The following is a 17,405-nucleotide window of genomic DNA, read 5'->3' on the forward strand; positions in this document are numbered from 1 at the left end:
AGCACAGTGGTGTAAGAGGTAGTGCTGCTGTTACACATCTAGGGACCAAGGGTTGTATTACACTCTTTGTGGGTTTCCTACAGGTGCTCCTTTTCCTCCCATGGTCCAAAACCACGTGTTGGTAGGTGGATTGGCTACTCAAGTGTCCCTAGAATGCGCCAAACTACAAATGACCGGCGCCCCCTCCAGGGTGTGTTCTCGCTTTGTGCCTAGTGATCTCGGGTTCAAATTAACCTCTCAAATATCATCTCATCTTGTCCACGATTATGGCTTAATTTCAGGGTCACATTCTATTTCATTTCGCCTGTCAATCTTCGTTTTACAAAATTCCAATAAACAGAAATAAAGTAAAAGACTACAAATATATTCATTCATTATCTGTAACCGCTTATCCAGTTCAAGGTCACGGTGGGTCCAGAGCCTACCTGGAATAATTGGGTGCAAAGCGGGAATACACCTTGGAGGTGGCGCCAGTCCTTCAGAGGACAACACACACTCGCACATTCACTCACACCAACGGACAATTTTGAGTCAACAATCCACCTACCAACATGTCTTTTTGGACTGTGGGGTGAAACAGGAGCACCCGGAGGAAACCCATGCAGACACGGGGAGAACACACCAACTGCTCACAGACAGTCACCCGGAGCGGGAATCGAACCCACAACCTCCAGGTCCCCACACTACCTGCTGCGCTACAGTGCCACCCACTACAAATAAATATATATATATATATATATATATATATATATATATATATAAAACTAAAATAAAATAGTAATTATAAAAAACTATAAGCATATGAAACATAAACTCTAACTTCAAACACATTATTTCGTTCCCCAATATTTCAGCAAACAAGCAACATATACAACTGAGTGATTAAAACAGTTTAGTATAATGTTTTATTTAAAAACAATAGTTCCACATTAAAATAAATGAGATTCAACAGTTCAGTACAAAATGACACCAAATCATGCCCATTAATACTGCGCTCTGATCTTGTCCTCCACAAAACAAACAATAAAATATCTTGGGCTACAACACTGAGACAGAGGCACTTAAAAAGTTAGTAACTGTACATATAAAAAGTTGCTTAAGCCCAAATAAATCACATATAGCACCCTTTCATTAAATCATAACAGTTAACTTAGGAACAGTTTCAAATTCCTAAATGTACTTCTAGGTAGTAACTCTCGCTATGTGACTAAATGTAGATCTATGAATTTATCTGGAGGGGGGGGGACACTTCATACATGTTATTTCAGGATGTGAGCAGTTATGACGTTTTAAGAAGCAGATGTAAAAGCAAAAAAAAAATTAAAATTAAATTAGTGTTTATATATACACAGATGTGTTGTGGCTGATCATCTTGAGGAGTTTGAAATAACACCCTTCAGCTCTCAAAGCAATATACATTAACAACTAAAACATTTTACACAGACAAAAGCAGAGGGCTCAATTTCCAATATTAGGTTTATCCTGTGGATTAACTATTCATATATTAACATTTGCTTTATCATTTGGGGTTTCCTGAGAACTGTTTAATTTTATAGAGTCAAAGTTATTTGACAAGTACTAGTTTTAAGGAGACCATCCAAGATGACCTAAAAACACCAGTGTAACACAGGTTTTAGGGGGAAAAAAATAAAAATTAATTAACTGTATAGAATTCAATGCACAGCAGGAAAAAAAGGCACTGTAATACATGGTCAACATTTAAAATAGATCTGAATATCTTTCTAAAGTTCCAACAGCAGATGTGTCAAAGATGTGGAGGAGCTGAATAAACTACAAACATACTAACTTAATGTAAAACATGTTTGTGAATACAATAACACAGCAAGCGTCCTGAAATGCAAGACCCGAGGGACCAGCAGCAACAAAATACTGGAAAAAGAGACAAAAACCCATTAAAACAAAGACAATGATAATATTTTACATAAAACACCAGGGCTGCAAAACTGAAAAGAAAAAAGAAAAAAGAAAAAACAATTATACAAATGATTATATTCTACACCACAGGTAATTGGTCTGTTTAGAAAAGTGGGTGCTAGCTTCCAGTTTTCATTTATGGTCTATATGAAATAGAAATGCATAAAAGGTTCTAAGACATATCAGAATTTCTCTAAGTGAATAATTTATAGACAACCTGCAGAGCACCAGAACTCATACTAAAGTGCATTTTGCTGCTGATGAATATAAAATTTAGAGTAAACGTGCATACGTTTTTTTTATTAAACCATGTAGCATAAGTAGCAAAGTACTTAGAGGTGTTTACGTGTGCAAACCTGCTTTAAAAGTTCTTAACTCACCTTAGCCACTAAGCGTAGCAGCCAGAATAATGATTATTACCAAAATGAAAACCGAACAGATTATGGCAATCCACAACTTTTTCTGCAGAAAGAAACAAAAATTACTTCAGAGTTCACTCTTTACATATCCTAGGATATCTCGAACAATTTATGCAACCAACCTTCCGGCTTTTTCTGTCAGAAACAACAGCTTGTGCAGTTTGCTCAACTGCATTTTCCACATAGTTAGCAGAATTAATGATGTTGTTCTCAATGCGATTAATCATCTCTCCCTGCAAGCAAAAAGTTCCAAATTAAATTTTAATTACTGTTTTTGCTTGATATATAAACTGCTTTTAAAATAAATGTACAGTAGCTTTTAAGTGCAACTGTGCACACAAACAGACACAGATATACAAACAGAAGACAGAGTACACAGGATTTATAAATGGAAAGGGTGAATCCTTAGAAAAAGTGATGCAATTGCAAACTGAGTCATGCATGCACACACGCACACAGTGTGTTTTGAATTCTGCTAATTTCTCTGTCACTTATAACCCATAATCATGATATGTTTCTATTCTTTCTCTTCCCAGATCTCACCTGTGCTTCTACTTCCATGGCGAGGTACTGGAACATGTCATGAAGGTCTTTGATGCTTCTTTCCAGTTTCAGAATTTCATCATGCCGTGTCTCAATTTCATTCAGTGCCTGCCTTGTAGCTTTTGCATCTGTTAAAATCTGCAGAAACATCACATTAAGTGGCGTTAGTATCATGACATGCAGATACTTCCTTTACAGGCAACTACAATATAAATAAAGAGTATTAAAAGGGCCTATATCCTGTATTTTTTCTTGTATGTTATTTTTCTACTTTCTACATAAGGTCCACTTATGGCATTTGTATATATATGTTATAAAAAGCTGGTTTTTGGCCTCTTTCAAAAAGTCTGTGTCAAAATTATCCTTATACTTTCATTGTGTCTAGGCAGGCTAAATTGCCAACGAGGTTTTCATGGCTTTACAAAAACAATGAATTCACAACAGGCTCATTTGGCAGATTCACTTTTAGATGTAGATTGCATGGACTGTGGAGTTTTTGTGTGCCATATCAGTGTGCTGTTTTGCTATAATGATATGTGCCCTTAAATAAAACATTTTATTGCTTTTCTTACATTGTTTTGGGAAGAGAGGAGGATGAATCATGCTTTTTGAAATAATACACATATATATCAAAATACAGAACACACAATGATGCCACAAAAACAAACACTCACTGATGTTTAGAGTTCATGTAGATCCTGAGATAGAAGGACTTCATATAAATTGGACTGAAATCACTGCATTGAGCAAGTTATTGTCAGATAGACACACTACATGGACAAAAGTATTGGGACACCTACACATTACACATACAGGAGGTTTTGTATCACCCCATCAACCTTCTACTCATCTTGGAAGGCTTTCTACAACATTCTGAAGTTTGTTTGTGTCATTCATCTAGAAGAGCATTTGTAATGTCAGACACTGATGTTGGACGAGTGAGCCTGGCTATTCTAGGTTATTCCATAAGTATTCGATGGGGTTGAGGTGAGGACTCTGTGCGGGCCATTCAAGTTCTTCAAAACCAAACTCACCCAACCATGATAGCCCTTGCTTGGTGCACTGGGACACAGTCAGGCTAGAAAAGAAAAGGCTCTTCCCCAAAGTGTCCCCACAAATTTGGAAGCTTTCAATCATCTAAAATGTTTTGGTATGCTGAAGAATTTCCTTCACTGGGACTAAGAGACCTCAGACAGCCCATGAAAAACAAGCCCATTGCATTATCACACCTCACACCTGACCCATTCTTTCACAAACACGTTCACAAAAATAAAAGGCAGACTGCATGGCTAGGTGCTTCATTTTATACACCTGTGGCAATGAGACTGAATGAAATATCTGAATTCAATTATGAGGAGGCATGTCTCAATACTTTTGTCCAAATGGTGTAGAAGAAAACACTTTAAACAGAATTTTGCAAAATTCAGGGGTAAACTTTTGAAAATGCACAGTGACTTAATAAACCTGTGACACCATAACACTATTAAGCAGTCAATGTTGTCTAGTTCAAGTAAATGCCAAGCACAACTACAATGCTAGAACATTTATACAGACAAAATTTCTTTCATTTTGTAAATGTTCTTACCAAATCAACTCACTCCACAGAAAGCAAGAAAAGGCACATGTAATTAACTGAATACAGTGGATAAATGTAATTATTACAATAGCAGAAATAGATGGAGTTTATAGTACAGTCCAAAGTAAACTAGTCAATATCAAATATTTCCAAATAATAATTCCTAAAAAAATTCTCTTCAGACATATTTTAAATCACACACACACACTAACTAACAAAAAAATAACCCTTAAAATGTACTCTACTCTGTACACCTTTATGAAAACATAGCATACTTATATTTTACTATTTAAATGCCTAGCTGCATCATGCTTTTCGAAGTAGCAATTTATTTGATATATAACAGGCTGAAATTCTATTGTGAATCAAACTTTGCTTGTTTTAACTCCATAGAAATCTGAAAACTCCAGTTAAGACTAAGGCTTATGCCATGATCTACAGACAACTAATAAAAGAGGTATTAATATAGTGCACTCACATTTTGTGTGAACACGTCAGTCTGTCCACTCTCAAGCATTGTCTCCAGTTGCTCATCTGACACTTCACTCCCAGCTGAAATGAAAAAATATATATATTTTTTTAAATCACAAGTCAGCATGCTATATTTCCTATAAATGACTTGGTCACTTTAGCCACAGTACTGTAACAAACATATTTTACAAAGTGTAGGCACAATTCACATATCAATATTAATATTAGTGTTATTACTATTATTATCATCATCATTGCATTTCAGGTGCAGTTGTTGCATATAGTAGCGTTCAATTTTAGGACTTACTCATTACTCAAACACAGCTCAAATAAAGCATTCATTTTTTATTTGGTTTCTGTCAAAACCTAGAGGGGCGCTAATTAGTGCAGCACCGGGTTTGTTTTGGAGCGAGCGAGCAAGCGTGTGTGTTTGTAATTGTTTATCATTATGTTTCAGTAATAAAATCAGATGCTGAATGACTATATCTATTTTCATGTGATTTGGCTACATATAAGAAGGGGTCCTGCACTGTGGTGGCTGAGAGTGTCTCTCTGTCGTTTAACCTGCTCTGTGTGTGTTTGTGTGTGTGTGTATACTGAGCGTCACTGATATATTAAATTTATTGTCACCACGGAGAAATTTAATACCATAAACCGTAAAAAACGTCCACACCGCAGATATATTGGATATGATATTGGCTAAAATTCTAATATCAGACCGATAACAATAAGTTTAAAAAAGAAAAAAAAACAAAAACAAAAAAAAAACAGGCAAATAATATAGAGGCTGTCGACATATCATACATCACTGATAGTTATTTAATTTTATTACGGAAGACATGTCACTTTTGTAAACAGGGCCCAGGGAACTGTCTCCAGTGTTCTGAATTTGGAGTACATTACCCATTTTAAACGCATGCTGTCAGTATTACTGATTGCTACTTTAATAATTATCCATGATCTAGCTTGAAGGAGTTTGGCAATAATTTACCTGTACCAACAGTGCGCCCTGCTGGGGGAAATCTGGACTATCTCCACCTACAAATTTGTCTTTCTGTTGTTACATCAAATTTATTTATTTATTTAGTTATTTATTTGTTTATTATTATTTTTTACCTTATACCTTTTTTTTTACCTTGTTTTTTTTAAAAATCTGAATATATGGGTTTTTGTCCAAGAAACTTAAGAAACACATGCTCTAGGAAACCCCGAATGGTCGACTTTTCAATTATATACAACTTCAAATTAAATATATTTTGTGGAAATAAGTAAAAGGTGAGGCACATTTCAGTCTGTGTGTGAGAGTGCAAGCTGTGTTGGCTTGAATCTTTGTTTATTCATAATAAACCCTGGCTGGGGCACTGACACGGTTGATGCTGGCAGTGCTTATTGCTGTTGGAGATGCATTGAAACACTTTAGCGTTCACACTACAAGAATAATTTAGTCATATCCGTCTGTGACCACCTCCAAAAGTGCTTTGAGTAGTCAGATTACAATGTACTCATGTTGATGACAGATGTGAACGAGGCCAAAGTCATGGGATAAAGCTAGCCATTCTGATTCTGTCTTATGTAGAAAGCAGGCACTTCAGGGTTGTCCCGTCTCCAAACCTGAGTCTCTTTAGACCTGTGTGTATGCTTACAATCAGAGTGCTAGACATGCATTTATGGGAGATGAGGCCAAAACAAGCAACAGTTGCATGTCACAGACTTATATTAAGAATTCGTGGAACTATATAAACACATGGAAAAGGCAGTATAATATCTCTCCTTTAACAATATAACATCATTAAGATGTTTGGGGTACAGAATGGATATTCTTTCTGTGATACACGAGTGAGCCTCGTGCACACACTATGAAACTAGCACCTGGCCCTGTGTGACAGCAGGTTAACAAAAATCTATGAAAAAAAAATTTGGACATGTCAGGAAATGTAAGTGTTTCTGTAACAAAAACTAGAATAAGAATTTTAGAACTATAATGAATAACACCCATTGCAAACACCCAAAATTGCATGAAAGGTGAGAAAAAATACTCACTAATCCTGAGTTGTCTCTGAATTCTTTCCACATTTCTGTCCCTGTACCAGGCCTGGGCAGTGTTACATTCCGCCATCAACTTCACAAAGTCACGGGATAATATAGCATGCTGGGAAACAAAACAACACAAAAATGATTTTGAAAAAATCTAATGAGATTAGAGAAAAACACCTACCATAAAATATGTTTATATTCAATTACCTGAATACAAAATTAAACAAATAAAAGGATCTCATGCTACTAACCTGTGTTTTTTGCATTCTTATGTTTATAGGAATATATTTCCCATCTTCCTCTGTTTTTTTGGGTTCAAGACCTTTAATAAAGGTTATTTTTTAAATTATTCAACTGAACAAATGTAATATTTAATGTAATATTTCCATTGTTATTCTTACTCTTCAGTTTTTTGTGGATCTGGCTACCCAGTACTTTGATCTCATCCCGAAGGACCTGAAGTTCCTTTTTCATACCTGAAGTAAAAAGAATATGTTAATAAAATGGTCACATCCTTCTGTAACATGATTACTGATTGCTCATTTTATATGAAGGAGTTCTTATATATTTTTGTTCTGCTATGAATGTGGTCCTCTTAGATACATGTTATCAGAAATAAATTATTTATTAGAGCTATTACTGTCATCTGGGAGCGCCACTCCTAAAACAGTCTTCTGCTTGTTCTCCAGTTCAGAAACTTTCTTCTTAAGCATTTCAAGACCCTCTCGAATCTCTTGGACCTGTAAAGGAAAATATAATTCAATCATTCATTTCTGTAAGCTCTTATCCTGTTCAGGGTTGTGGTGGGCCCGGAGCCTACCCGGAATCACTGCTCACAAGGAAGGAACACACCCTGGAGGGGGCACCAATCCACAGGGCCAAACAAGCACCACCTTGAACTTTGGGCCATGCTAGTATACACAGGACAGTTCTGCAAATTATCCCTTGCATTTTAGGAGGGAAGAGCATGCGTAAGAATGGCTATCCCCCATTTATATATGCAAGGCAAGTATTTTCATACAGTATAGTATCTACAGCTGATAGGTTTACTGTTCCATACATCCTGTCCAATATTTCACAGATTCAGGACATCAACATACTGTGAGATATTACTGAAAATAAAATCACAAACTCTAAAACTGCAGACTACAACTTAAGAATTGATTAAGTATTACACCACCACCTACTGTGACAATCTTAAAACTTCTTTATAAAACTGTTACTAGATTAGTTTTATTAATTCATTAGTCTGTATCTGCTTCAGAATCAATGGGCACAAGGTGGGAACACACCCTGGAGGGGGCACCAGTCCATCGCACGGCAACACACACTCAATCACACCTATAGACACATTTGAGTAGCCAATCCACCTACCAACATGTGTTTTTGGACCGTGGGAGAAAACCATAGCACCCGGATGAAACCCACCCGGACAGGGGGAGAGGGGTCGAAACCAAAAGCCCAGGACCCTGGCGCTGTGTGACAACAACACTACCTGCTCCATCACCATGTTGCCCTTAGATTAGTTTTAGTATTTCTTAATTTTCATGCTCATGATATATCATGTTCAAGATTTTAAATGCTGTTCATAGAAATATCTGTATATCTGATTCAAATGCTAATAAAAACATACCACTAAATGTTATACCAATATAGTTTAAACAACCTTGGCTCCATTTAAAAAGGTATAAACAAATGTGGTACGACCAAGCTGTGATGGTTTTGGAAAACTGGTCAGGTGGAAAAGGCTGCAAATCTTTCTATAATTAAAAAAAACAACTCCTTTTTTTTTTTAAATTCAAGGTGGGATGTAATACATATGCAATAATTACTATTATAATTAATAGAAGAAATGGTTTCACCTTTCTAAAGAAAGTCTCATTTTCTTTTTCTTCCTTCCCAGTGTTCCCTGTGCCAGGTTTTTTCATGAGCGCTGTGTCCTCCTCATCTTCATCTGACCCCTCTGCAGGCTGGAGTGGACATGTGAACACATGAGAAACCAGACAATTAATCAAATATTTTTAAATATATAAAACACACAAATTACAGATACAGTAGATGTTTTCAATAATTACTGCCATATCACCTCAGTCGTTGGGAAATGTGTCTGTTTAAGATTTTGTAAAAATAGTACATTCATAGTTGAAGATTGATTTAATATGTAATGTGCAGGGAATGCATTAAGCTCGGTAAAACCTGATTTGTGACAACAGGAGACGTAAAAAAAAACATATAACATGTAAATAAATTTTATTTGATTCAGCACTAACAAACTGAAGAATCCACCTTGGTAAACTACGGGCACACCTTGTTCAGCAGAGAGGGGGCTCCATTCATCTCAAGAAAGAGGAAAAACCAGCCTCCTGTCCATTAAACATCAATATTAACATAACCAAGGGTCCAACAAACAAAACGGTCAGACAGAAAAATTATATATGTTGGACACAAACGGATGTGAAACTAATTTTGCAAGTCATCTCGTATATTTTCCGTTTTTACATGCAATACATGCAGTTTAAAAACTAGTCAAATATACCGTTGTTTCTGTCTTAAATCATAGGAATGAAACTTCTGTCCACTGTAAGGTCACTTTATGTTTCTCGGAACTTATAATGCAGTGTATTAGCTCGTTAGCTTAACTCGTTTTCTACATTAAACACATCTAACATTCGTCGCCTTTTGCTGTTTATGAAATCAAACTGATAATTTACAAAACCGTAGTGGGATAAAATGTGCACCAAAATAATTAAAGTTGTTTGCATGAAGTAAAACACAGCTAACCTGCTAAACAGACTAACTTTAGCGTGCTAACTTTCGTCCGCTAACAAGCGGAATGACAATAAGGGTGTTAGAGATACACTTTGCGCATCAGTTAGCTAACTTACATTTCCCAACTCTTTGGTTCTGTCTCGCATTTTCGCTGTGATTCTAAAAGATCTGTCGAAGCCTTGTTACTTCATCTAGCGCGGAAACTTTGTTGACAACAACAACAGCCAAAGGGAGTTTCCATTCAAAATCGGTCACAACAGTGGAGCTCTTCCTCATGCTTCAGTTCACCCTCCATTAAAGACACTTCATCACCACCTACCGACTCAGTCTCTCCTGCTCAGAGATCAAAATCACAGGAACCCTCGGATTTTCTCCAAACTTTGTTGTTTTTTTCCCCATGGCCACATGGAATTCTCATACAATTATTTTTTTTTCAAAAATGTATAATAATTTTGTTATTGTGGAAAACAGGACTGTTCTGACTGATGACCCTCAGTGAGTCACTCAGCATGGAGAGGGTATTTTGACAACGTTTACATATGTTTTTTTCAATTCAAAAACCAAACAATAAGTTCAATGAATATAGCTCTATTCAATTTATTTTTAATATTGTTATTATAATAACTGGTATTCATATATATATATACTAATACAAAATTAAATTAATAAAAAGTTTATTAAGTTACATTTTTTTTTACAAATGAAGAAAAAGGAATGAAAATGCAGATACATGTAACTTTTCACAGTAATTGTATAGAACACATTATTTGCTTTTTGTTTAACAAACAAACGACACACCACAACTTCCCTCTATGTCTATGTCACAGTCAACTGAAGAATGAACTCTTATAATATTATATATCATTGCTTTCAGAAACAAATCTTTTACCTGCAAAAATCATTTTACATTACAAGGAGATATGTTTCAATGTCATTTAATGTAACCATGTTTTCATTAGAGTTATTTTAAAATTTTGACCTGATCAACTTGAACACAATGTAAAACAGCAGTTGACATTTTCAAATTATTGTTTTAAAAAAGTCAAAAAGTGAGAAACAAACGTTTGTTCAGATAGTTACAATATAAACATTTCATTCACAAGCCAGTTTTCCATCAAAGGACGACAGAGTGATTGCAAATGCTTGCAGAGCACACATGGGGAAGCTAAAGTCCATGGAGAACACATCCTCTGCCACTCTCCCAAACTGCATTACAATATATTCCTCTGGACAGAATAAAGAGAAAAGCAAAAGTACAGGTAAAGTACAAACTAGAATTGTATATATCTGTGTGTGTGTGTATAGCATATAGTGTGTGTGTATATATATATATATATATATATATAGTGCAACCCACATGATTCAAAGATTAAAAAGTACTTTCACGTGCATATATGAACCACTTTTTGATCTACATCACAGGTTCGTTATGCTGGAGTGATCATGTACTAAAATTTTCGGTACAGAATCTCTAGTACATCTTGGCCACTAACTGTCAGTTTAATGGCTGTTTTTGAGAGAAATGACTGACTGCTTCTTTAAAAGAAAGCATCATCCTCAGATTTTACCCAACTCACCATTATCAGGATGAACAATCTGGAAGTTCTTCACAGACGCCTGTGTAACTCGACCATGGAAGTTGAGCACATAAGACTGAGTCTGCTCATTCCAGCTTGGTGACTTATTCACAAGACACACCAGATTTTCTGTGTTTCCATTTTCATAACGAGTGAGCAGAGATTCAAGCTCCTGTGGTGGGGAAGAGAGTATGAGGGCCTAAAAATCAGTTTCTGTTGAAACTTTAGAAAATGGATAGATCAGGTATGGCTGGTTTCCCAGGCCCAGATTTGGGTCAAGTTAGACTAAATAAGGTTATCATTGGATGCCATGTACTAGTTCACGATTACACTCCTTATTGCAGTTTGTATATAAATATATTATTAATATATCAAAATCAGAATTTAGAATTTTTCCTAAAGAAGAATATCACAGTCCTTCATCATAGCGAAGAACAATTAAAGCAAAAATCCACCTTAATTAGTTCAAGGAACAACTCTCATTGAAAATAAATTAGTTTGTTTGATATTGCATAAAAGAGAACAGATGATTTTATGATGTTTGCCAGAATTAAATGCAAGAATACTTACATTTTTTGGCTGAATATTGACCCTTTCATCATTTTCATGCATGCCAGGAATTATCACAGTCATTTTCCTGGGGCCTTTAAATCCTAGTATATTTTTCTCCTGTGAAATGGTTAATAGTTGCAGTGAGGTTCTGTCCAGTAAAAGATATGGCTGCCCAGACAAGTCATTTTTTTCACTGTAACTTACATAACATATTGCTGCAAGCTCTTGTCGGAGAGATTCTGTTTCCTTTATGAATGGCTTTCTTTCTGGATTCTCACCATTATCATATACAGTGAATTTTGTCCCCAAAACATTTGACCTGAAACAAAATCATAGACATATATTTCTCATTATCTTGAATTGAGCAAAAAGTGAGACAAGGTTACAAAATCAGAGTCTCAAGACAATGACCTTAGTTTGCCTATATAGCTGCTGGTGTCTCTGGATAAATCAGTGGGATCAATGGAGATCAGATAATTAGACGTTGTGCTTTTTTTCCTTTTTCTGCCAGCCATAAGGAACACCTGAGAATGAAAGAATGACAAAGCAGGACTGAAATTCAGTAACTCCATAACTCAACAATAGGGAGAAAATACAGTAATACAATTCTGAATCATTTTGAATATACTTAGATTTACTGATATTAATTTTTGTTGCAATACTAATAAAAATATATATTTTTAATTAGATGATTTTTTTTTTTCAGATTTTCCGCATTGGATTTAATAATTTCAAAATTCATCATATTTATTTCCTGATTTACATGTGCCAATCTCATATATATAACTCATAATTTCATTAGAAATAATCTTATAAAAAACAGTGTTTGCTGTGCTATTGCCAAAGTCTGTGTGTGTGTGTGTGTGTGTGTGTGTGTGTGTGTGTATGTGTTTGGTGATGATCTCACAGGAATCTGTTTCAACAACAGTAAAGAATGACAAACACTTGGTTAATTTCGTGTCTGTTTAAACAAAAAATTAAATAACCTCATCTTACTTTCAATTTAGAGAGCATTTGATACAAGACAAAAGGAAGAGGGAAAAAAACAATGAAAAAACATTAGTTTCCTGAACTGGAACTTTAAAAACAAAATCATAACTGGACTCTCAATGACAATCCAACAAAACATTTTCCAATAGATTAAGAGTACCTCAGTATCAGTGACCGTGTCTGTGATTATTTGAATCATGAATATTTCAAACTGCGATCACTTTTTAGGACTGAGCTTGACCTGAATTGTGGAAGGAAATTTGGAAAATCTGAAAAGAGTGGAGCTATTAATGGAGCTAGAGCAACAAAGCTATAAGACAAAAGGAGGAAACATAAAATGTGGAATAATTATGTAAGCTATTCTGAGAAAAAAAGGTCTTTAACTGCTCTGACACAAACATTTTACATGTGTCCTAATAGGTGTAATGGCAATAAAAATCGCAAATTGTGTTTTCTGAAAAGAAACTTTTCTCTCACCTTTTTCCCATCCTCCTTCTCCATGTGGAGGTAATATGTGGGGTAGATTCCTTTCTCCATTCCTCTTCTGTCCCTGGTAATGCGACACTGGATAGTCATGTCCCTTGGAGCAGCCCGAAGAGCAAACTGTTCCAGATCCTCCAGAGAGACTGGAGAAGTCTGGAAAAAGAAGAGGGAACAAGCAACACACATATACAGAATGCAGCAATAAGCTGTTAAGCATTATGATAATACGCACAACCATTTAATAAATGATTTAGTTTATTATAATCAATAATTGGACATCATCCAATAAGCAGATTGTCAGTACAACATCTATTTACATGACAATGAAATAATAATTATTATTCTGACTTTTAATATAAGTAATGAATGGTCGTATTATTGTATCTCATTTGGCATCAGTTCTGTTGATCTTAGACTCACAGCAAACTGTACTTTTAAAATCAAAATAAGTAATTTGCTAAGCAACATAGAATATAACAATTACTAATCCAGTATAATGATTTGTTTATTAACATAAATGCCAACCAAAGGAATACAGAACTAACCTGATGTGTGCACTTATATCTGCATCATATAAATATTCAAATGTAGCTGAACCATTCATGTTTTAAGAACTACTCTACAGTATATTAGAGCTTTAAAATCCATGGTCATCAAAAGTCTCACCTTTCCCAAATCTGAGGAGTTACTCTCTGATGAGGAACATCTGTAGTTGGAGTTCAGCGATGTAAGGTTGTAATTGTTCTTTGTACTCTTTTTGGACTTTTTCTGTGTTTGTAAATCTTCCTTCTCATCTTCATCAGCCCCGTTCTCCTCCATGCTGTCACTTAAATGGCACCTTGCTGTAATTATAAGAGCAACACTTCACACACACACAAACACTGCAGCTGGTTTGTCAGTGTAGCATAAATCTTAATCTTTATCAACTCAAATAACTACTTCCAATGATAGAGTGCAAAGCAAACTTTTAACATAAATAAATGTCAGTGTATTTATAAGCTACCTAGGAACTTTATGACATGAGCATAAATATTAAACAATGTATTTATAAATAAATACTTCAATATTTGTCAACAATTATGCCATTAATCACACAATGGCATACTATTTTATGAAGTAAATGACATTGTATTTATATAAAGGGCCTTGTACTTTGAGAGATATTTGCTTTATATAACACTGCTATGAAGGAATATCAGTCCAAAGGAATGGAAATTTTATGGCAGATGTTTATTTAAAATATATAATACATCCAACCAAAAAAACTTAAATGGTTGATCCTTAAGTTCCTCAAAGCATAATCTAGGGTTTTAGGGATTTATTTATATATTGTCAATAATATTATTAAAAGACTCAGAAAAGCTCTCTCTATAGATGCATATATTTCCTTTACATCTCTAAACAGATCACTTTAATTGTCTAAAATAAATGTTAAATTCTTTAGTAAACTCACAGGCAGAGAAATGCTGCTTTTTCTTTGTTGGAGTTGGAGGGACTGGGATTTTTGACCAGTCTTCCCTTTCTTCCTCATCACTGTTTACATTAGCTTTATTTTCCTCTCTCTTGAAGTCCACCACTGACTCAATCTGAATGGCTAGAAATGGACAGTGAAAATAGAAATATAACTAAAAATAATGCAGTCAAGTTTGATGAATAAATATTTGATTAAATCTTTGCTAATATCACAATTTTCTTCCAAAAAAAGATAGTTATTCCACAAATGGGGCACAGATATCAGGGCAGGGCCACAGCTATGGGGTATATAGTTTCTTGCCAGTTTCCTTTTAGAAAATCCCATTTAAATTTTAATGAGGCATCTCCTCTACCATTTAGAGAAGATTGTCAGCATTAGAATTTAGCTGCTTCACCATTTAAGGTGGAATAGATGCCAAGGAATGTAGCTGCTGTCCCATTTAATTTGGAAAAGAGGCACACCAAAATACCGTAAATGCTGCATCATAATAGGTGGGATTAAAATGTTCAAAAAAAGTAAAAAAAAAAAATTCTGAATCTGATGTACACACATTGTCACATTCTAACATTCTAATCTGCTGTAGGTCAAGTGCTGCATTGTAGCTTTAAACTAATGTTTAAAAAATTTGTATCTTTATGTGCACCGTTACTGTTAGAAAACTAGCAATGTTACAACTTAATGTCATTATGCTACAACTTAAGATGGGTTGTTACTTAAAAGTTGCTCAGCAGAATTATACTGTTACTATGATAAAACATACCATTAGTTCAGGTAGAATTCTCCTCGTATATTCATTTCCAACAGTTTAGGGAACAGTATAGTAAGGCGTAAGAATGCTATTACTCACTTTGCTCTTCCTCTGATTTATTTGCTTTCTCTTTTGAGTCATTCTTCTTTTCTTTTTTCTTCATTATTTTCTTCTCTTTTTTTCCTTCTGCTTCTCCTACATCATCCTGACTGAGCACTTACATGATAGACAATAGGTTACAACACTAAAAAAGAACTGCAATTACAGTGAAAAATGATAAATGATTCCTGTTTATGTTTTATGTCAAATACACTTACATTTGCCTTGGGCATTTTTAACTACTTTTTTCTTTGTTTTCACCCCCTCTCCTTGGCCCTGTTGGTCCGCTGAGTGTTTAGGACTGTTGTGATTGGCTGTATCCAGGTCAATTGTCTTAATGATGGGCCGAACAGATGAAGGTGTTTCTTTTGATATCACTGCAGTCTGAGGTGAGATGTTCATTTCATCCAAATTGATCTCCTCCAGCATGTTGTCATAAGCCTGCTCTAGAAGAGGATCTGACAGGTGATAGACAACATATTTAACATATTTATTTGAATTCTAAAAATGGTTATTGGCTTTGACAAACATTTTATTTATTTATTTAATAAAACTGATCAAACTTTAAAGTGCACTATGTGGAAGTTCTTTAAACATCACATTACATCTATCAGTGGGGTAGTAGGCAATAATGCTGCTTTCTAATCAGTAGATGGGTTTCAAGTCACAGCTTGCTTTCAGCACACTAAGCTACACCTGTATAACTCCATGTGCCAATCCCTTAATTTATCTGTAATATAACTAACACTTTAAGTCACTCCGATTCAACTACAGTGTCTGCCCATGTTATCTCTCATTTATAAATAAAGTAGATTGAAATATTCATATGAAATAACATATTCACAGACCCATCAGACCAAATACTCTTATCTGGCATGTACATTTTTTTAATTGTGAATGACATGTACATGGTGTTCATAATAAAACAAAATGAGAACAGTTAGGTAATAGTTGACAGTAGGAACATTGACATAGAAACATTGACTACTTAAACACATACAACAATTTTCTTATATTCAGGCCTTCCAATTTAAGCAAATACAGTTTGTATATTCAGGCCCTTGCTTATAAATAATTCATGCCTTAAAGAGGCTTTATGTGAGTGAGCAAATGTTTGAGTGAACAAGGCTTTAGTTTTGTTTTTACCATTTAGTGAGGTGTTGCTTTGAGACTGGCTAATTAACAATGCTGTGTCTTCAGGCCTAGATTTCTGCTTGCGGTTCTTTGGTCGAGCTTCAAGATTGGCCGTTATCATCTGAGTATTGGCTCGTCTCTTTTGCTGCTTCTTGATGAGAATCGTCCGCTGTTTTCATAAATAAATATGTTCCTTTATATATTACAATCTACAGAACAACCTACAGAATAACCATATGTCACATTCTCTTTAAATAACAGTGCATTGAATTAAATATTGAAATATAAGAAATTATAGGATACTGAATGGTAAAATAAATCATAACCTTCAGGAATGGTAAAAAAAAACCCATTCACTTGAAGGTATTCACATGAACACAATACTGATCAGTGTGTTATGAATACAAGAATATGATTGCTGTTCTTAAATAAACAAATAAATAAAGATACCGTCAGAAGGGAAATGCGTTTTGTGCAATATTCAAACACAAACAACAAATAGTAGATAAATGCACAGCCTACACTCACCTGATTATCAAGCTTCTGCTGGCGGAGCTCTTGGTCCTCCATTTCTTTTGTAGGAAGGTAGATTCAGCTAAAT

At 35.0% G+C, this 17,405-nt stretch overlaps 2 protein-coding genes across 2 annotated transcripts; both read right to left on the bottom strand.

The window, feature by feature from the left end:
• Positions 1 to 896: 896 nt before the first annotated feature.
• Positions 897 to 10,072, bottom strand: stx4 (syntaxin 4). The gene is made up of 11 exons (XM_066665131.1): positions 9,864 to 10,072; positions 8,841 to 8,948; positions 7,619 to 7,718; positions 7,380 to 7,454; positions 7,230 to 7,300; positions 6,985 to 7,093; positions 4,952 to 5,025; positions 2,898 to 3,035; positions 2,477 to 2,587; positions 2,316 to 2,397; positions 897 to 1,890 (listed from the first exon to the last, which is right to left on the bottom strand). Exons 1-10 carry the CDS (start codon positions 9,891 to 9,893, stop codon positions 2,317 to 2,319), a joined length of 897 nt encoding a protein of 298 aa, XP_066521228.1. The 5' UTR covers positions 9,894 to 10,072; the 3' UTR covers positions 897 to 1,890; position 2,316.
• Positions 10,073 to 10,796: 724 nt separating this feature from the next.
• On the bottom strand, positions 10,797 to 17,374 carry si:dkey-220f10.4 (tubby protein homolog). The gene is made up of 12 exons (XM_066663924.1): positions 17,333 to 17,374; positions 16,817 to 16,973; positions 15,889 to 16,128; positions 15,671 to 15,787; positions 14,803 to 14,943; positions 14,016 to 14,191; positions 13,344 to 13,502; positions 12,288 to 12,400; positions 12,081 to 12,195; positions 11,895 to 11,993; positions 11,325 to 11,496; positions 10,797 to 10,973 (listed from the first exon to the last, which is right to left on the bottom strand). The coding sequence occupies exons 1-12, from the start codon at positions 17,372 to 17,374 to the stop codon at positions 10,840 to 10,842; spliced, it is 1,665 nt and encodes a 554-aa protein (XP_066520021.1). The 3' UTR covers positions 10,797 to 10,839.
• Positions 17,375 to 17,405: the final 31 nt, after the last annotated feature.

Source organism: Hoplias malabaricus, chromosome 3 (genome assembly GCF_029633855.1).
Source record: "Hoplias malabaricus isolate fHopMal1 chromosome 3, fHopMal1.hap1, whole genome shotgun sequence".
Taxonomy (NCBI): domain Eukaryota; kingdom Metazoa; phylum Chordata; class Actinopteri; order Characiformes; family Erythrinidae; genus Hoplias; species Hoplias malabaricus.